This window comes from Equus asinus, chromosome 7 (assembly GCF_041296235.1).
Source record: "Equus asinus isolate D_3611 breed Donkey chromosome 7, EquAss-T2T_v2, whole genome shotgun sequence".
Taxonomy (NCBI): domain Eukaryota; kingdom Metazoa; phylum Chordata; class Mammalia; order Perissodactyla; family Equidae; genus Equus; species Equus asinus.
In genome coordinates, this window is record NC_091796.1 from 109082051 (window position 1) to 109098978 (window position 16928).

Genomic DNA, 16928 nt, shown 5'->3' on the forward strand with positions numbered 1-16928 from the left:
TGGCGCCCGGCACCTGGGCGTCCACCTCCACGCTGGGCAGAGACACCTCCACGCCGGGGGCCGTCGCCTCCCCCTTGAGGCCTTTGAGGTCCGCGCTGGGGCCCTTGATGTCCACCTGGGGGGCCCTGATGTCCACCTGGGGCATCTTGATGCTGGGCATCTGCACCTTGGGCAGGTGGGCCTTGATCCGCGCCCCTTCGGCTTTGCCCTTCAGCTCGGCCCCCGCCGCCTCTCCCTCGGGCAGGGCCACCCCCAGCTCTCCCCCTGGGAGGCGGACTTCAGCAGATGGCACTGGGACGCTGCCCTCTGGGGCTGTGAGCTCGGCTCCCACGGAGGGCAGGGTCGCCTCCCCGCCGACCTTGGGCGCAGGCACGTCCACGGACGTCCCCAAGTCCTTGCCTGCGGCCGACACGCCGAAGGACGGCATCTTGAACTTGGGCATCTTGAGCTTGCTGTCTCTCGCGGCCACCTCCTTGTCCCCCAGGGACGCGTCGCCCTCCAGCTTGGCGCCCGGCACCTGGGCGTCCACCTCCACGCTGGGCAGAGACACCTCCACGCCGGGGGCCGTCACCTCGCCCTTGGCGCCCTTCACGTCCAGTTTGGGGCCCTTGATGTCCACCTGGGGGCCCTTGAAGTCGACCTTGGGCATCTTGATGCTGGGCATCTGCACCTTGGGCAGGTGCCCTTTGAGTCCGGCTCCGGCGGCGGGCTCCTGGGGCTCTCCCTCGGGCCCGGGGCCCTCCGGGAGCTTCACGCCCGCGCCGGCAGTCTTGACCTCCAGCTCGGCGGAGGGGAGCTCCACGCTGAGGTCTGCGGTCTTGACGTCGGCCTGGATGGAGGGCAGGGACACGTCGGCCTGTACCTTGGGCAGGGACGCGTCCAGCGAGGCCTCGACGGACTTGCTCGGCGCCGACACGCCAAAGGACGGCATCTTGAACTTGGGCATCTTGAACTTGCTGTCTCTCGCGGCCACCTCCTTGTCCCCCAGGGACGCGTCGCCCTCCAGCTTGGCGCCCGGCACCTGGGCGTCCACCTCCACGCTGGGCAGAGACACCTCCACGCCGGGGGCCGTCGCCTCCCCCTTGAGGCCTTTGAGGTCCGCGCTGGGGCCCTTGATGTCCACCTGGGGGGCCCTGATGTCCACCTGGGGCATCTTGATGCTGGGCATCTGCACCTTGGGCAGGTGGGCCTTGATCCGCGCCCCTTCGGCTTTGCCCTTCAGCTCGGCCCCCGCCGCCTCTCCCTCGGGCAGGGCCACCCCCAGCTCTCCCCCTGGGAGGCGGACTTCAGCAGATGGCACTGGGACGCTGCCCTCTGGGGCTGTGAGCTCGGCTCCCACGGAGGGCAGGGTCGCCTCCCCGCCGACCTTGGGCGCAGGCACGTCCACGGACGTCCCCAAGTCCTTGCCTGCGGCCGACACGCCGAAGGACGGCATCTTGAACTTGGGCATCTTGAGCTTGCTGTCTCTCGCGGCCACCTCCTTGTCCCCCAGGGACGCGTCGCCCTCCAGCTTGGCGCCCGGCACCTGGGCGTCCACCTCCACGCTGGGCAGAGACACCTCCACGCCGGGGGCCGTCACCTCGCCCTTGGCGCCCTTCACGTCCAGTTTGGGGCCCTTGATGTCCACCTGGGGGGCCTTGAAGTCGACCTTGGGCATCTTGATGCTGGGCATCTGCACCTTGGGCAGGTGCCCTTTGAGTCCGGCTCCGGCGGCGGGCTCCTGGGGCTCTCCCTCGGGCCCGGGGCCCTCCGGGAGCTTCACGCCCGCGCCGGCAGTCTTGACCTCCAGCTCGGCGGAGGGGAGCTCCACGCTGAGGTCTGCGGTCTTGACGTCGGCCTGGATGGAGGGCAGGGACACGTCGGCCTGTACCTTGGGCAGGGACGCGTCCAGCGAGGCCTCGACGGACTTGCTCGGCGCCGACACGCCGAAGGACGGCATCTTGAACTTGGGCATCTTGAACTTGCTGTCTCTCGCGGCCACCTCCTTGTCCCCCAGGGACGCGTCGCCCTCCAGCTTGGCGCCCGGCACCTGGGCGTCCACCTCCACGCTGGGCAGAGACACCTCCACGCCGGGGGCCGTCGCCTCCCCCTTGAGGCCTTTGAGGTCCGCGCTGGGGCCCTTGATGTCCACCTGGGGGGCCCTGATGTCCACCTTGGGCATCTTGATGCTGGGCATCTGCACCTTGGGCAGGTGGGCCTTGATCCGCGCCCCTTCGGCTTTGCCCTTCAGCTCGGCCCCCGCCGCCTCTCCCTCGGGCAGGGCCACCTCCAGCTCTCCCCCTGGGAGGCGGACTTCAGCAGATGGCACTGGGACGCTGCCCTCTGGGGCTGTGAGCTCGGCTCCCACGGAGGGCAGGGTCGCCTCCCCGCCGACCTTGGGCGCAGGCACGTCCACGGACGTCCCCAAGTCCTTGCCTGCGGCCGACACGCCGAAGGACGGCATCTTGAACTTGGGCATCTTGAGCTTGCTGTCTCTCGCGGCCACCTCCTTGTCCCCCAGGGACGCGTCGCCCTCCAGCTTGGCGCCCGGCACCTGGGCGTCCACCTCCACGCTGGGCAGAGACACCTCCACGCCGGGGGCCGTCACCTCGACCTTGGCGCCCTTCACGTCCAGTTTGGGGCCCTTGATGTCCACCTGGGGGGCCTTGAAGTCGACCTTGGGCATCTTGATGCTGGGCATCTGCACCTTGGGCAGGTGCCCTTTGAGTCCGGCTCCGGCGGCGGGCTCCTGGGGCTCTCCCTCGGGCCCGGGGCCCTCCGGGAGCTTCACGCCCGCGCCGGCAGTCTTGACCTCCAGCTCGGCGGAGGGGAGCTCCACGCTGAGGTCTGCGGTCTTGACGTCGGCCTGGATGGAGGGCAGGGACACGTCGGCCTGTACCTTGGGCAGGGACGCGTCCAGCGAGGCCTCGACGGACTTGCTCGGCGCCGACACGCCGAAGGACGGCATCTTGAACTTGGGCATCTTGAACTTGCTGTCTCTCGCGGCCACCTCCTTGTCCCCCAGGGACGCGTCGCCCTCCAGCTTGGCGCCCGGCACCTGGGCGTCCACCTCCACGCTGGGCAGAGACACCTCCACGCCGGGGGCCGTCGCCTCCCCCTTGAGGCCTTTGAGGTCCGCGCTGGGGCCCTTGATGTCCACCTGGGGGGCCCTGATGTCCACCTGGGGCATCTTGATGCTGGGCATCTGCACCTTGGGCAGGTGGGCCTTGATCCGCGCCCCTTCGGCTTTGCCCTTCAGCTCGGCCCCCGCCGCCTCTCCCTCGGGCAGGGCCACCCCCAGCTCTCCCCCTGGGAGGCGGACTTCAGCAGATGGCACTGGGACGCTGCCCTCTGGGGCTGTGAGCTCGGCTCCCACGGAGGGCAGGGTCGCCTCCCCGCCGACCTTGGGCGCAGGCACGTCCACGGACGTCCCCAAGTCCTTGCCTGCGGCCGACACGCCGAAGGACGGCATCTTGAACTTGGGCATCTTGAGCTTGCTGTCTCTCGCGGCCACCTCCTTGTCCCCCAGGGACGCGTCGCCCTCCAGCTTGGCGCCCGGCACCTGGGCGTCCACCTCCACGCTGGGCAGAGACACCTCCACGCCGGGGGCCGTCACCTCGCCCTTGGCGCCCTTCACGTCCAGTTTGGGGCCCTTGATGTCCACCTGGGGGGCCTTGAAGTCGACCTTGGGCATCTTGATGCTGGGCATCTGCACCTTGGGCAGGTGCCCTTTGAGTCCGGCTCCGGCGGCGGGCTCCTGGGGCTCTCCCTCGGGCCCGGGGCCCTCCGGGAGCTTCACGCCCGCGCCGGCAGTCTTGACCTCCAGCTCGGCGGAGGGGAGCTCCACGCTGAGGTCTGCGGTCTTGACGTCGGCCTGGATGGAGGGCAGGGACACGTCGGCCTGTACCTTGGGCAGGGACGCGTCCAGCGAGGCCTCGACGGACTTGCTCGGCGCCGACACGCCGAAGGACGGCATCTTGAACTTGGGCATCTTGAACTTGCTGTCTCTCGCGGCCACCTCCTTGTCCCCCAGGGACGCGTCGCCCTCCAGCTTGGCGCCCGGCACCTGGGCGTCCACCTCCACGCTGGGCAGAGACACCTCCACGCCGGGGGCCGTCGCCTCCCCCTTGAGGCCTTTGAGGTCCGCGCTGGGGCCCTTGATGTCCACCTGGGGGGCCCTGATGTCCACCTTGGGCATCTTGATGCTGGGCATCTGCACCTTGGGCAGGTGGGCCTTGATCCGCGCCCCTTCGGCTTTGCCCTTCAGCTCGGCCCCCGCCGCCTCTCCCTCGGGCAGGGCCACCTCCAGCTCTCCCCCTGGGAGGCGGACTTCAGCAGATGGCACTGGGACGCTGCCCTCTGGGGCTGTGAGCTCGGCTCCCACGGAGGGCAGGGTCGCCTCCCCGCCGACCTTGGGCGCAGGCACGTCCACGGACGTCCCCAAGTCCTTGCCTGCGGCCGACACGCCGAAGGACGGCATCTTGAACTTGGGCATCTTGAGCTTGCTGTCTCTCGCGGCCACCTCCTTGTCCCCCAGGGACGCGTCGCCCTCCAGCTTGGCGCCCGGCACCTGGGCGTCCACCTCCACGCTGGGCAGAGACACCTCCACGCCGGGGGCCGTCACCTCGCCCTTGGCGCCCTTCACGTCCAGTTTGGGGCCCTTGATGTCCACCTGGGGGGCCTTGAAGTCGACCTTGGGCATCTTGATGCTGGGCATCTGCACCTTGGGCAGGTGCCCTTTGAGTCCGGCTCCGGCGGCGGGCTCCTGGGGCTCTCCCTCGGGCCCGGGGCCCTCCGGGAGCTTCACGCCCGCGCCGGCAGTCTTGACCTCCAGCTCGGCGGAGGGGAGCTCCACGCTGAGGTCTGCGGTCTTGACGTCGGCCTGGATGGAGGGCAGGGACACGTCGGCCTGTACCTTGGGCAGGGACGCGTCCAGCGAGGCCTCGACGGACTTGCTCGGCGCCGACACGCCGAAGGACGGCATCTTGAACTTGGGCATCTTGAACTTGCTGTCTCTCGCGGCCACCTCCTTGTCCCCCAGGGACGCGTCGCCCTCCAGCTTGGCGCCCGGCACCTGGGCGTCCACCTCCACGCTGGGCAGAGACACCTCCACGCCGGGGGCCGTCGCCTCCCCCTTGAGGCCTTTGAGGTCCGCGCTGGGGCCCTTGATGTCCACCTGGGGGGCCCTGATGTCCACCTGGGGCATCTTGATGCTGGGCATCTGCACCTTGGGCAGGTGGGCCTTGATCCGCGCCCCTTCGGCTTTGCCCTTCAGCTCGGCCCCCGCCGCCTCTCCCTCGGGCAGGGCCACCCCCAGCTCTCCCCCTGGGAGGCGGACTTCAGCAGATGGCACTGGGACGCTGCCCTCTGGGGCTGTGAGCTCGGCTCCCACGGAGGGCAGGGTCGCCTCCCCGCCGACCTTGGGCGCAGGCACGTCCACGGACGTCCCCAAGTCCTTGCCTGCGGCCGACACGCCGAAGGACGGCATCTTGAACTTGGGCATCTTGAGCTTGCTGTCTCTCGCGGCCACCTCCTTGTCCCCCAGGGACGCGTCGCCCTCCAGCTTGGCGCCCGGCACCTGGGCGTCCACCTCCACGCTGGGCAGAGACACCTCCACGCCGGGGGCCGTCACCTCGCCCTTGGCGCCCTTCACGTCCAGTTTGGGGCCCTTGATGTCCACCTGGGGGGCCTTGAAGTCGACCTTGGGCATCTTGATGCTGGGCATCTGCACCTTGGGCAGGTGCCCTTTGAGTCCGGCTCCGGCGGCGGGCTCCTGGGGCTCTCCCTCGGGCCCGGGGCCCTCCGGGAGCTTCACGCCCGCGCCGGCAGTCTTGACCTCCAGCTCGGCGGAGGGGAGCTCCACGCTGAGGTCTGCGGTCTTGACGTCGGCCTGGATGGAGGGCAGGGACACGTCGGCCTGTACCTTGGGCAGGGACACGTCCAGCGAGGCCTCGACGGACTTGCTCGGCGCCGACACGCCGAAGGACGGCATCTTGAACTTGGGCATCTTGAACTTGCTGTCTCTCGCGGCCACCTCCTTGTCCCCCAGGGACGCGTCGCCCTCCAGCTTGGCGCCCGGCACCTGGGCGTCCACCTCCACGCTGGGCAGAGACACCTCCACGCCGGGGGCCGTCGCCTCCCCCTTGAGGCCTTTGAGGTCCGCGCTGGGGCCCTTGATGTCCACCTGGGGCATCTTGATGCTGGGCATCTGCACCTTGGGCAGGTGGGCCTTGATCCGCGCCCCTTCGGCTTTGCCCTTCAGCTCGGCCCCCGCCGCCTCTCCCTCGGGCAGGGCCACCCCCAGCTCTCCCCCTGGGAGGCGGACTTCAGCAGATGGCACTGGGACGCTGCCCTCTGGGGCTGTGAGCTCGGCTCCCACGGAGGGCAGGGTCGCCTCCCCGCCGACCTTGGGCGCAGGCACGTCCACGGACGTCCCCAAGTCCTTGCCTGCGGCCGACACGCCGAAGGACGGCATCTTGAACTTGGGCATCTTGAGCTTGCTGTCTCTCGCGGCCACCTCCTTGTCCCCCAGGGACGCGTCGCCCTCCAGCTTGGCGCCCGGCACCTGGGCGTCCACCTCCACGCTGGGCAGAGACACCTCCACGCCGGGGGCCGTCACCTCGCCCTTGGCGCCCTTCACGTCCAGTTTGGGGCCCTTGATGTCCACCTGGGGGGCCTTGAAGTCGACCTTGGGCATCTTGATGCTGGGCATCTGCACCTTGGGCAGGTGCCCTTTGAGTCCGGCTCCGGCGGCGGGCTCCTGGGGCTCTCCCTCGGGCCCGGGGCCCTCCGGGAGCTTCACGCCCGCGCCGGCAGTCTTGACCTCCAGCTCGGCGGAGGGGAGCTCCACGCTGAGGTCTGCGGTCTTGACGTCGGCCTGGATGGAGGGCAGGGACACGTCGGCCTGTACCTTGGGCAGGGACGCGTCCAGCGAGGCCTCGACGGACTTGCTCGGCGCCGACACGCCGAAGGACGGCATCTTGAACTTGGGCATCCTGAACTTGCTGTCTCTTACAACCACGTCTTTTTCTCTCAGGGTGTCTTCTCCTTCCATCCTCATCTTTTCCTCTCTCTCTCCTGTTATTTCTGGTGGATGCGTCTCTGTGTCTTCACCTATTGCGTCTGTGTCTTTTATCTCTATGTCCAACTTTACAAGTGTGATGCTGCCTCCTATTTCCTTCTCTCTTTCTTTAGTGGGTTTCCCTCCCACTGTCCTTGGATGTTTTACCGGTGACCACCCAAAGGAGGGCCTCTTGAACTTGAGCATTTTCATCTTTCCCTCCCCAGCCTTTTCCACCATCTTTGCGTCTCCTTTGTGTCCTGAGACGTCCTCCTCTGCTCTTCGTTTTTCCTGCTCTGGCACGGACTCGGGGCCTTCCCTGGCCCCCTCAGTGTCTGTCTGTCCTGCCCCTTCCTCCATGAGCCCCCGCTGTGGGGCAGTCTTGCTTTCTTCTGTCCCTAGCCCTTTTTCTTTGGAGAATCCAAACTTGGGTGTTTTTAACGTCGGGATTCGGATCTGGAATTCTGGTTCGCGTTTCCGTGTGCTGTCTTCATCTGCGGTGTCTTTCAGAGACAGTCTGGCAATCCCTATTTCCAGCCCCTGCACCCCTTCTCTCTGGCCCTCCCCACTAACTCCTGGGGCTGGACCCTGATCGGCTCCCTCTTGAGGCACTGGCTCTTCCTGGACCTTCGCCTCCTTTGTCATCGTTGCACGTCCGGGTACCAGGGCTGCCCCTTCCCCCACGGCTCCCACTCGGGGGTGGCCAGGCTGTGTTGGCTGCTGCGTGCTCAAAGCAGGCATCCCCTCTTCCACCTCCGCTGTCCTGTCTTCTTTCCTGCCATGTGGGACAGCCCGGGTGTCCTCTCGGCCGTCATCCCCGGGTCCCGCCTCCTCCAGGACCCCGGCCTGGACTGCCCCACCCTGGACCCCTCTGCCTGGTCGCCCCACTGGTGCCAGGCCCCTCCCTGAGCCCATCCTGAATTTCAGGTTCAGGAACCTCCTCCTCCGCTGGCCGCCTGGCCCTGCCTTCTGCTCCTGCTCCTCTGCGGGCAGCTGGGCCTCCGTGTCTGTGCTCGTGGGGGACACATCAGGCACATCCCCCCGCTCGTAGGCCTCCGAGGAGCTGTGTGACCTTCGGGGCCCTGGTGTGCGCTTGCTCTTTATTGTTTGGAATTTGGGCCAGGAGAGCCTCTCTTTCTGGGGCCGCCTGCCTCTGCCCTCCCTGGGCTTCGAGATGAGTCTCTCTTGGTCTCCATCTCCTTCCAGCGTCTTCGTGGGGGTCTCTGTGGACCCATCACCAACATCTTTGGCCTGAAACGGGGAGAATGAACTTGTTGGTGCCAGCACAAGGAGTCTGAGGCCCTGAGCTCAGGGGACAGAGGCGGGGGGGTCGGCCCCTCCCAGCCTCGGCCCAGGGCTGGGGAGGCCTGCTGGGGCCCAGGCTCGCTGCCCATGGCTGCCTGACCTGCTTCTCGCTGCCCTGCGGGCCACGCTGCGCACTGCTGGACGCCCACGCCTCATCCTCTCTGGCAGGAAGCTTCCGCCTGATCTTGAACTGAACCTTGTACGGCTCTGAGTACTGAAGGATTTTGAGAGCATCTTCGTATTTAATGTCGTCAAAGAATATGGTTGTGCTGAGCAGCTGGTCGCCTAGACAAAGACAAGGGTTGCCTGAGGCCTCAGTTCCCCTGGTCTCACCATCATGGTGAGCGAGGGGTCTGCAGGGGCACAGGAAGGAGAAGGGGACACCACCCAGGCTGCCCAGCCCCTGCCCTCCAACGAGCCCCAGGTACGAAGGAGTCCACGCTCTTTCACAGGTGAGAAAACACAGCACGGCGGGTGGCCCCAGCCTGGACACAGCTGAGCAGTCTCAGGGGGTCATCCTGAGCTCCAGATGTGGCCCCCATCCCCCTCCAGGTCCCTCCCATCCTGATGGGGACCATGGGGAACCCCAGGGATGGGACGGTCATGGCACCTTCTCTCAGGTTGAAGAGCTTGGCAGCTGAAGAATCCTTTAGCACTTGCTTGACAAAGATCCCCTGGTCCCCGCCGCCAGTGACACTATAGCCACTGGCTCCAACCTCCACTTCGGTCTTCAGTGTCACCTCTGTTGCCTCCTGCATGGACTGGAGCAGAAGCACATGAGGGCTGCGGTGAGCATGCGCCTGTCCCACCATGGGCATCAGTGCTGGGGTATACCTCCCCTGAGGATGAGGACCCCAGAGTCTTGCTCAGCATCCGAGTGACACAGGGCAAGGGTAGTGGCCCCCAGCCAGCTGGGCCCAGGTGGCTGTCTCCAAGCTTTAAATGAAGCCAGCTGCAGGAAGCCTCAGGTGGAAGCGACCTCCTCTTGTCCCCGCCTCCACCTGCCAGGACTCAGGAGCAGCCTGTTCTCAGCTGCCATCCAGCCCTGCAAGACTCAGAGGGCAGAGAGGAGAGGCTTCTGTGCACAGGGGCCAAAGTGTCCCCCCGTCGGCTCCCTGTTTGTTCTTCACACTCGCTCCAAGCACTGATCACATACAAGGCAGGTGGCGCTGAAACCAAGGAGGTCATAAATGCCAAGGAAAGCACAGCAAACAGCCTGGCTGGTGACCTCGGACACGACAGGGGCGTCGGGAGCTGGCAGAGCATTAGAATGGCTGGGGCCACCCATGACAGAACAGGCTGCCTTACCCCACCACACTGGGTGCCCACAGCTTCTAGCACCTTCCGGCACCCGTGTACGCAGCAGGCAGCAGCCTCACCCATTGTACAGCTGGGAACACTGAGGTTTGTGCACCCAGGTCCACCTGGCCTGGAGGCTGGGCTCTTCATCACAGGAGTAGAGGGGTCTTGGGGAAAGCCTGGACCAGCCGGGACCCAGGCCTGACGGGAGGATGGGCACAGGGGCTCACGGCAGGCCTCCTTGCTCCCCTCCTTCTGGTGCTTCCCCTGCCTCCCTGGCTGGAACCCTTAGGAAGGAGCCTACCTCCCTGACCCTCATCTCCCACTGTACCCACCTCCGGGCGACTCATCCTAGAAAACGTCCGTGAGTCCCCTGAATCCCGCTTCCACCAGGATCTCCTCCTCCCCGAGGAGACTTGCCTGCTCGGCGTGTCCTCCTGCAGCCACAGACATTGGAGGTTACCCAGCAGCCCAGGGAGCAAGAGGGACTTGGGGATGCTGGGAGACCCCAGTTCAAAGGGCCCAGAACCCCCAGACCATAGCTGTGTGCAGAGGGAGCTGGGGCCCTCCAGGGAGATGGTGACTCCCGGCCTCAGTGCTTCCTGACAGGGCCATACCCAGGGTAAACCCCACAGTAATGGGGGTTTTGTGTGGAGCACGGTAGAAAGAAATACAAGCAGGATAAGAACGAGTCTGTTAGTAAACATGTCTGTTCCAAGGCCCTCCTCTCCTCCTCGTCTCCAGAGGTGGCTGCAGGGACCCTGTCTGTGTCTCCTCTCCAGAGACAGCATGTGTGCACACACAGCCTGTGCCCCGCGGCACACAGAAGCACGAGGTCACACACACCCATGCCCCATCCCGATCATGTCTTATCCAACTGCAGGGAGAGGTCCCGGGGCGAGGGTGCAGGAGTCAGAGAAGACAGCCAAGTGGGCACAGCTGTGACCCAGTGGGCAGCAGGGCAGCGTGGCACGGCTGCTCAGATCCACGAGTGAGTCGCCCACACAGGGTGATGCAGGAGGAGACAGGGCCACCTGTGGCCCCACATCTGGGCCTTCCCTCAGCCCGTGCGTCTCTGTCCAGCAGGCTTACCGGGAGTCCAAAGCCGGCACCCTCAGTCGCACATTCATAGACAGGTGAGGACCCCTGTGGTCGGGGCCGAATGTTCTCGTCCACAGGCCCTTCAGTCACCTGGCAGGAGAGACTCAGGTTACCCTCAGCCACTCGGGCTCTGCTCAGACCCCAAAAGCATGGGGGCAGGGCTATGAGGGGGACATGGGTTCTCCCCCCGCCTCACTTACAGAGTGGTCTTCCTCAGTCTCTGCGTCTGGCTCCCCGGGCTGCAGCTGCCGGTCAGACACTGCGGAGAGAGAGGCTGAGTCAGTGGAACCAGGCAGGTGGGGAGATCAGACAGAGGCACTGGGGGTCAGGGCCCAGGAGCAGACGTATACCATGGAGGTGGTGGAGCCATGTCCTGGACACCAGGTCTGAGTGCCCACACAGGGGTGGGGGAAGACCCACACCCACCGGGCCAGGGAGGTTGTGACATCGGGTCAGATGGCAGTGAGCCAGGATGGGGGGAGCTCAGACAAAGTAGACAGACTTCACAGCTTTAGACCAACAAAGTTAGTAAATACACACACAAACCAAACAATAACCACCACCCCGAGGGGAACAAGACTCCAGAGTTGCTCCAGTGTGTAACCTAGAATGTCCAGCCTTCAACAAAAAGTCACACAACCTGCAAAGAAACAGGAAAGTATAACCCACATGGAGAAGCACGGCAGTCATGGAGATTGTGTCTGAACGTCCACGGATGTTGGATTTGGCACCAGCTTCAAAGCAACTGCTATAAATCTGTTAAAAAACACCAAAGGAAACCTTTAAAGAATTAATGGAAAATATGATGACAATGGCTCAATGAAGACAGAATGTCATAAAGAAACAGAAATTATAAAAAAGCCAAGTGAAAATTCCAGACTTAAAAATTCACTAGAGGGGTTCAACAGCAGACCTCAGGTGCCAGAAGAAAGAACTGAAAAACTTGTAGATTAAGAGAAATTAACCAATTTGCAGAACAGAGGAAATAAAGATTGAAGAAAAAATGAACAGACTCTCAGAGATCTGTGGGACAACTATGAGAATACCAATATATGTGCAGTAAAAGTTCAGAAGGAAAGGAGGGGAGAGGCAGAAAAATATTTGAAGAAATAATGGCTGAAAACAACCTACAGATCCAAGAAGCTCAACAAACTCCAAGAGGAAAACACAAAGAGATCCAGACCCAGACACATCACCATCCAAACGTGTAAGAGAAAGAGAACATCCTGGAAGCAGAGAGAGAAAGATGACCCATCCCATATAAGAGCTCAACCACATAATCTACATCTGACACCAGGGAAGCTGGAGGAAAGTGGAGCAACATACTCAAATTGCTGAAAGAAAAACATTGTCACCCAAGAATTTCATGTCTAGCAAACGATTCTGCAAAATAAAGACATTTCAAATGAACAAAGTCTGGGAGAAGTCACTGGGAGAAGCAGATCTGCCTCATAAGAAATTCTAAAGGAACCAACACCAGATACCAACTCAAATCCACAGAAGGAAATGAAGAATGGAGAAAATGGTAAAAATGTGGGCAACTAGAAAAGACTCTATAAATAAATCTTTTTCCTCATTCCATCTCCTAACTTCTTTAAAAGACACAAGATTGTATAAAGTAGCGTTGGCAAACTTTTCTTGCAAAAGGCCAGACAGTAGCTATTTTAGGCTTTGCAGGCCATCCAAGCCCTGACGCGTGGAGCACAGAAGCAGCTGCAGACAACCCATAAACGAATGAGCAAAACTGCGTTCCAACCAAACTTTATGCACAAAACAAGCAACAGGCTGCGTTTAGCACACAGCCCATAGTCTGTCAACTCCTCATACAGGGCAATAATTCTAATGCCATATTGTTGAGATCATAACATATATAGATGTAATATATATGTGACAATAGCAAAAAGGATGGAGAGGAAAAAGGAGATACGTTGGATCAAAATTTCTATAGTTTACCAGAATTAAGCAAATGCTGCCTAGCGCTAGGAGTGGGAGCAGGCACTGACTATAAACAGGCTCAAGAGAATTTGGAGGTGATAGAAATGTTCTAGAACTGGACTGTGGTGATGGCTTCCCAACTCTATAAAGCGACTAAAAACAAATGAACTGAACCCTTACAACGAGTGGGCTTTCTGATACGTAAATTATATATCTCTCAATAGAGCTGGAAAACATAATTAACTTCATAAAACAAAAATAAGAAAATGCAGAACTAACATACAGAAGTAAGGCACGTGACAGCTACATGAAGGACGGGGTGGGGGTAATGGCAGTTACTGCTGTAAAGCGCTTACATTATCCGTGAGGGAGAACAATGCTGTTTGAAGGGTACTGTGACGAGTAAGCTATAAATAGTATAAATCATAGAGCAACCATTAAAAAAATGCATAGCTAATAAGCCAATGTGGAAAGAAAATGGGATACTAAAACCAATACATTATATATAAGTATGTACAAGTGCATATATTGTGTATATATAAATAGATATGATGTGTATGTAGCATAAAATAAGTATATACAATGCATGTGTATTATGTATGTTATTGAATAATCACATATGTGTAAATATATTAAATTAATGCTAAAACAAGGTAAGGAAAGAGGAGCAAAGAACGGATGGGAGAAAATGGAAAGCAATCAACAGGGTGGGAGGATTAAAACAAACCATATCGACAATTACATTAAATATGAAGAAACTTAGAAGCCGGGCCGCTGGCCCAGTGGTTAAGTGCGCACGCTCTGCTTCAGTGCCCCAGGGTTCGCCGGTTCAGATCCCGGGTGCGGACATGGCACTGCTTGGCACGCCATGCTGTGGTAGGTGTCCCACACATAAAGTAGAGGAAGATGGACAGGGATGTTAGCTCAGGGCCAGTCTTCCTCAGCAAAAAGAGGAGGATTGGCGGCAGATGTTAGCTCAGGGCTGATCTTCCTCAAAAACAAAAAAATATGAAGAGACTTAAAATGCCAATCAAAAGGTAAAGATTATCAGATGAGATAAAAAAGCAAGACCTAACTATATGCTATCTACGAGAAGTGGACTATAAATATGGTGATATAGATGGGTCAAAAGTGACAGGAAAGAAAAATATATACCATGCAAAAACTAATCACAACATTTCATAAGGATAAAGGGGGTAATTCACCAAAAAGTATAATAAACCTGAGTCTGTCTACACCTAATAACAGAGGTTAAAAACACTGAAGTGAAAACTGGTGAAACTTCAGGGAAAAATAGACAAACCCACAATTACAGTGAGGAGTTTGCACTCCTCTCAGTAGTGACAGCCTTACGAAATAGAACCGGGAAGCCCAGATCAATACCTAGACATCACCCCACTGACAACAGCCGAATACACATCCCTTTTAAGTGCACGTGGGACAGTCACCAAGACAGACTACATGCTGGCTCATTAAAAATGTCTCAATATGGGGCCGGCCAGGTGGCATAATGGTTAGGTTCACATGCTCCACTTCGGTGGTCCAGGGTTCACAGGTTCGGATCCCAGGTGCGGACCCAGCACCACTCGTCAAGCCACGCTGTGGCGGCATCCCACATAAAACAGAGGAGGACTGGCACAGATGTTAGCTCTTCGACAATCCTCCTCAAGCAAAAAGAGGAAGATTGGCAAGAGACGTTAGCTCAAGGCTAACCTTCTTCACAAAAACACAAAGTCTCAATACATTTAAAATAATTTAAATCATACCAGGAATTTTCCCTGACCCCCACTGGAATCAAGGCAGTGTGGTATAAGCATAAAGATCAATGGAACAGAAGAGAAAGTCCAGAACAGTCACATACTTTGTACGTCAACTGATTTTTGACAAAGCAGCCAAGTTATTTCAATAGAAAATTAACAGTCTTTTTAACAATGGCGCTGGGAGAACTGAATATTTATTGGGGAAAACCCCACAAAAACCTGAACCCTTACTTCACATAACAATCAACTCAAAATGAATCGCAGAGCTAAATGCAAAACCTAAAACTATAAAAATTCTAGGAGAAAACACAGGAGAAATTCTCTGTCACCTTGGGGGAGACAGTTTTCTTAAGCAGGATACAAAAGGAGTGAGTCATAAAAGAAATGTGACAAATTACATTTCATCATAATTAAATACTTCTCAGTCACATACAGAGATTGGATTGGGGGTTACCAGAGGGCAAGGGGGAAGGGACGAGGGCAAAAGGGGTGATTAGGCACATGTGTGTGGTGATGGATGGCAATTAGTCTTTGGGTGGGGAACATGATGTAATCTATGCAGAAATTGACATATAATGATGCACACCTGAAATTTATATAACGTTATAAACCAATGTCACCGAAATTAAAAAATTAATTAATTAATTAAATACTTCTGGTCTTGAAAGACATTCTTAAGGAAATGAAAAGGAAACACATGTGTCTGACAAAGGACTTACATCCAGAAGAATTCCTACAAATTAATACTAAAAGACAAAAAATTCAATCAAAAATGGGTAAAAGATTTGGACAGACACTTCACGAAAGAAGATGGACCAGTAGGCACAAGAAGATGGTCAACATCCTTAGTCATCAGGAAAATGCGAATTAAAACCAATGCCACAAAGAGCCCAGAACCGGACTCATACAGACATAGAGCTGTGGGAAATGGATGATCTGTTCAATAACAGGTGCTGGGTCCATCAGATATCCACACAGAAAAACACTAATCTCAACCTCTAGGCCAGCCACAAGAAAGTATCAATTTCACGGGATTGCAGATCCAAAGTTAAAGGTTTAACAATAAGGCATCCAGCAGATAAACAGAAATGACCTTGGGGGTAGGGAAACAATTCTTAACCAGGACAGGGAAAGCTCTAGCCCCAAAGGAAACAACTGATAAATCTGTCTGCGCTAAAATGAAGAGCTTCTGTTCATCAAAACGTACTACTGAGGGAGTGAAACGTCAAGGAGGGGACTGGGCAAAGAGATTTGCAATATGTTTACCAAACAAAGGGCTCCCACCCAGACTATGCAAAGAATTCTCGGAAACCGAAAGAAGACAGACAACCCAACAGAAAAACGGGCAAACAAACACTGGAAATGCAATTCACAAAAGAAGACAGCCAACTGGTCAATCAACCTGTGGACAGGTGCTCAGTGTCCGCACCCATCAGGACAACAAGGAGACACACTGCACTCCCAGGAGAATGGCTGAAATGAACCAGGCCAACCACACAAAACAGTGTGGAGCACAGGGGGTACCTGGAACTGCCCCATGTCGTAGGCAGTGGGATGGATGGACCGACACAGCCACTTTGGAAAACAGCCTGGCAGTGTCTCCTAGTCTAACACATCCCGCCCTGCAGCTCCACATGCGAGTGTATGCCCAACAGAAACGCAGGCATATGGTCCCCAAAAGACAGGTACAAAAACGTGCATGCCAGCACTATCGTAAAACCAGAAATCGCAAGGACTCAAATGTCCAGCAACAGCAGAATGAAAAAGAAAAGTGGGTATCTGTCCAATGGAATATTACACTGCACTGCAAAGGAGCGGACTACTTCTGTGGGATGTGGGTGAGTCTCACATACAACGTGGAGATACAGCTGGATGTGCACGGTGCTCAGATAGAACTCCACACACGCAGCTCGACTCTGTACGGCCCTGCTGGGGTCAGCAGCACTGCAGGAGCGCAGAGGTGTGGGGCAGGGCCTCTGGTGGTCCTAAGGGTCTCCTTCTCAACACAGGTACTGGCTGCACAGTGTGTCCACTTGGGGAAAACGCATCAAGCGACACACTTAGGACGTGTACCCTTTTTAATGAAAATTTTTTAAAATTCTACATAAAACTGAAATGAGGAAATTATAAACTTTATGCCAACAAATCTGAAAATTTACACAAATTGGACATATTCCTAGAGAAACACCCTGCCAACAGGCACGGGGAGAAAACAGACCATCCGAACAGTTCCGGAACTATTTAACACTCAAATGCCTTATTTAAACCCTGCCCGCAAACAGACCCAACCCCCCACCCCCAACTGTACGAAATATTCAAAAGAACAGCACCCATCTCTCAGCAGCTCAGGACCGGCCTCCCTGGTGTGACCGCATTGCTGGTGACGAGGGGACACGAGGGCCCACTCCCGCCCTGCAAGGTTCCCCCAACCCCAGCCAGTAGAGCCAGGAGCGGGGAGGGAACGAGCCCCTGGCCCACCGGATGGGCAC

General features: G+C 58.3%; 1 protein-coding gene across 4 annotated transcripts in view; it reads right to left on the reverse strand.

The window, feature by feature from the left end:
- AHNAK2 (AHNAK nucleoprotein 2) overlaps nucleotides 1-16928 on the reverse strand; it is a 40421-nt gene that overhangs the window by 11092 nt on the left and 12401 nt on the right. For 2 of the 4 annotated variants that reach the window (XM_070514454.1, XM_070514458.1), the window contains exons 2-7: nucleotides 10945-11003; nucleotides 10736-10834; nucleotides 9979-10080; nucleotides 8955-9105; nucleotides 8445-8629; nucleotides 470-8290 (exon numbers count right to left, since the gene is read on the reverse strand). In XM_070514454.1, the coding sequence (XP_070370555.1) occupies nucleotides 470-8290; nucleotides 8445-8629; nucleotides 8955-9105; nucleotides 9979-10080; nucleotides 10736-10834; nucleotides 10945-11003 (8417 nt within the window). Of the gene's footprint in view, nucleotides 1-13; nucleotides 8291-8444; nucleotides 8630-8954; nucleotides 9106-9978; nucleotides 10081-10735; nucleotides 10835-10944; nucleotides 11004-16928 lie in introns of all 4 variants that reach the window. The other 2 variants (XM_070514455.1, XM_070514457.1) reach the window with 2 other exon arrangements.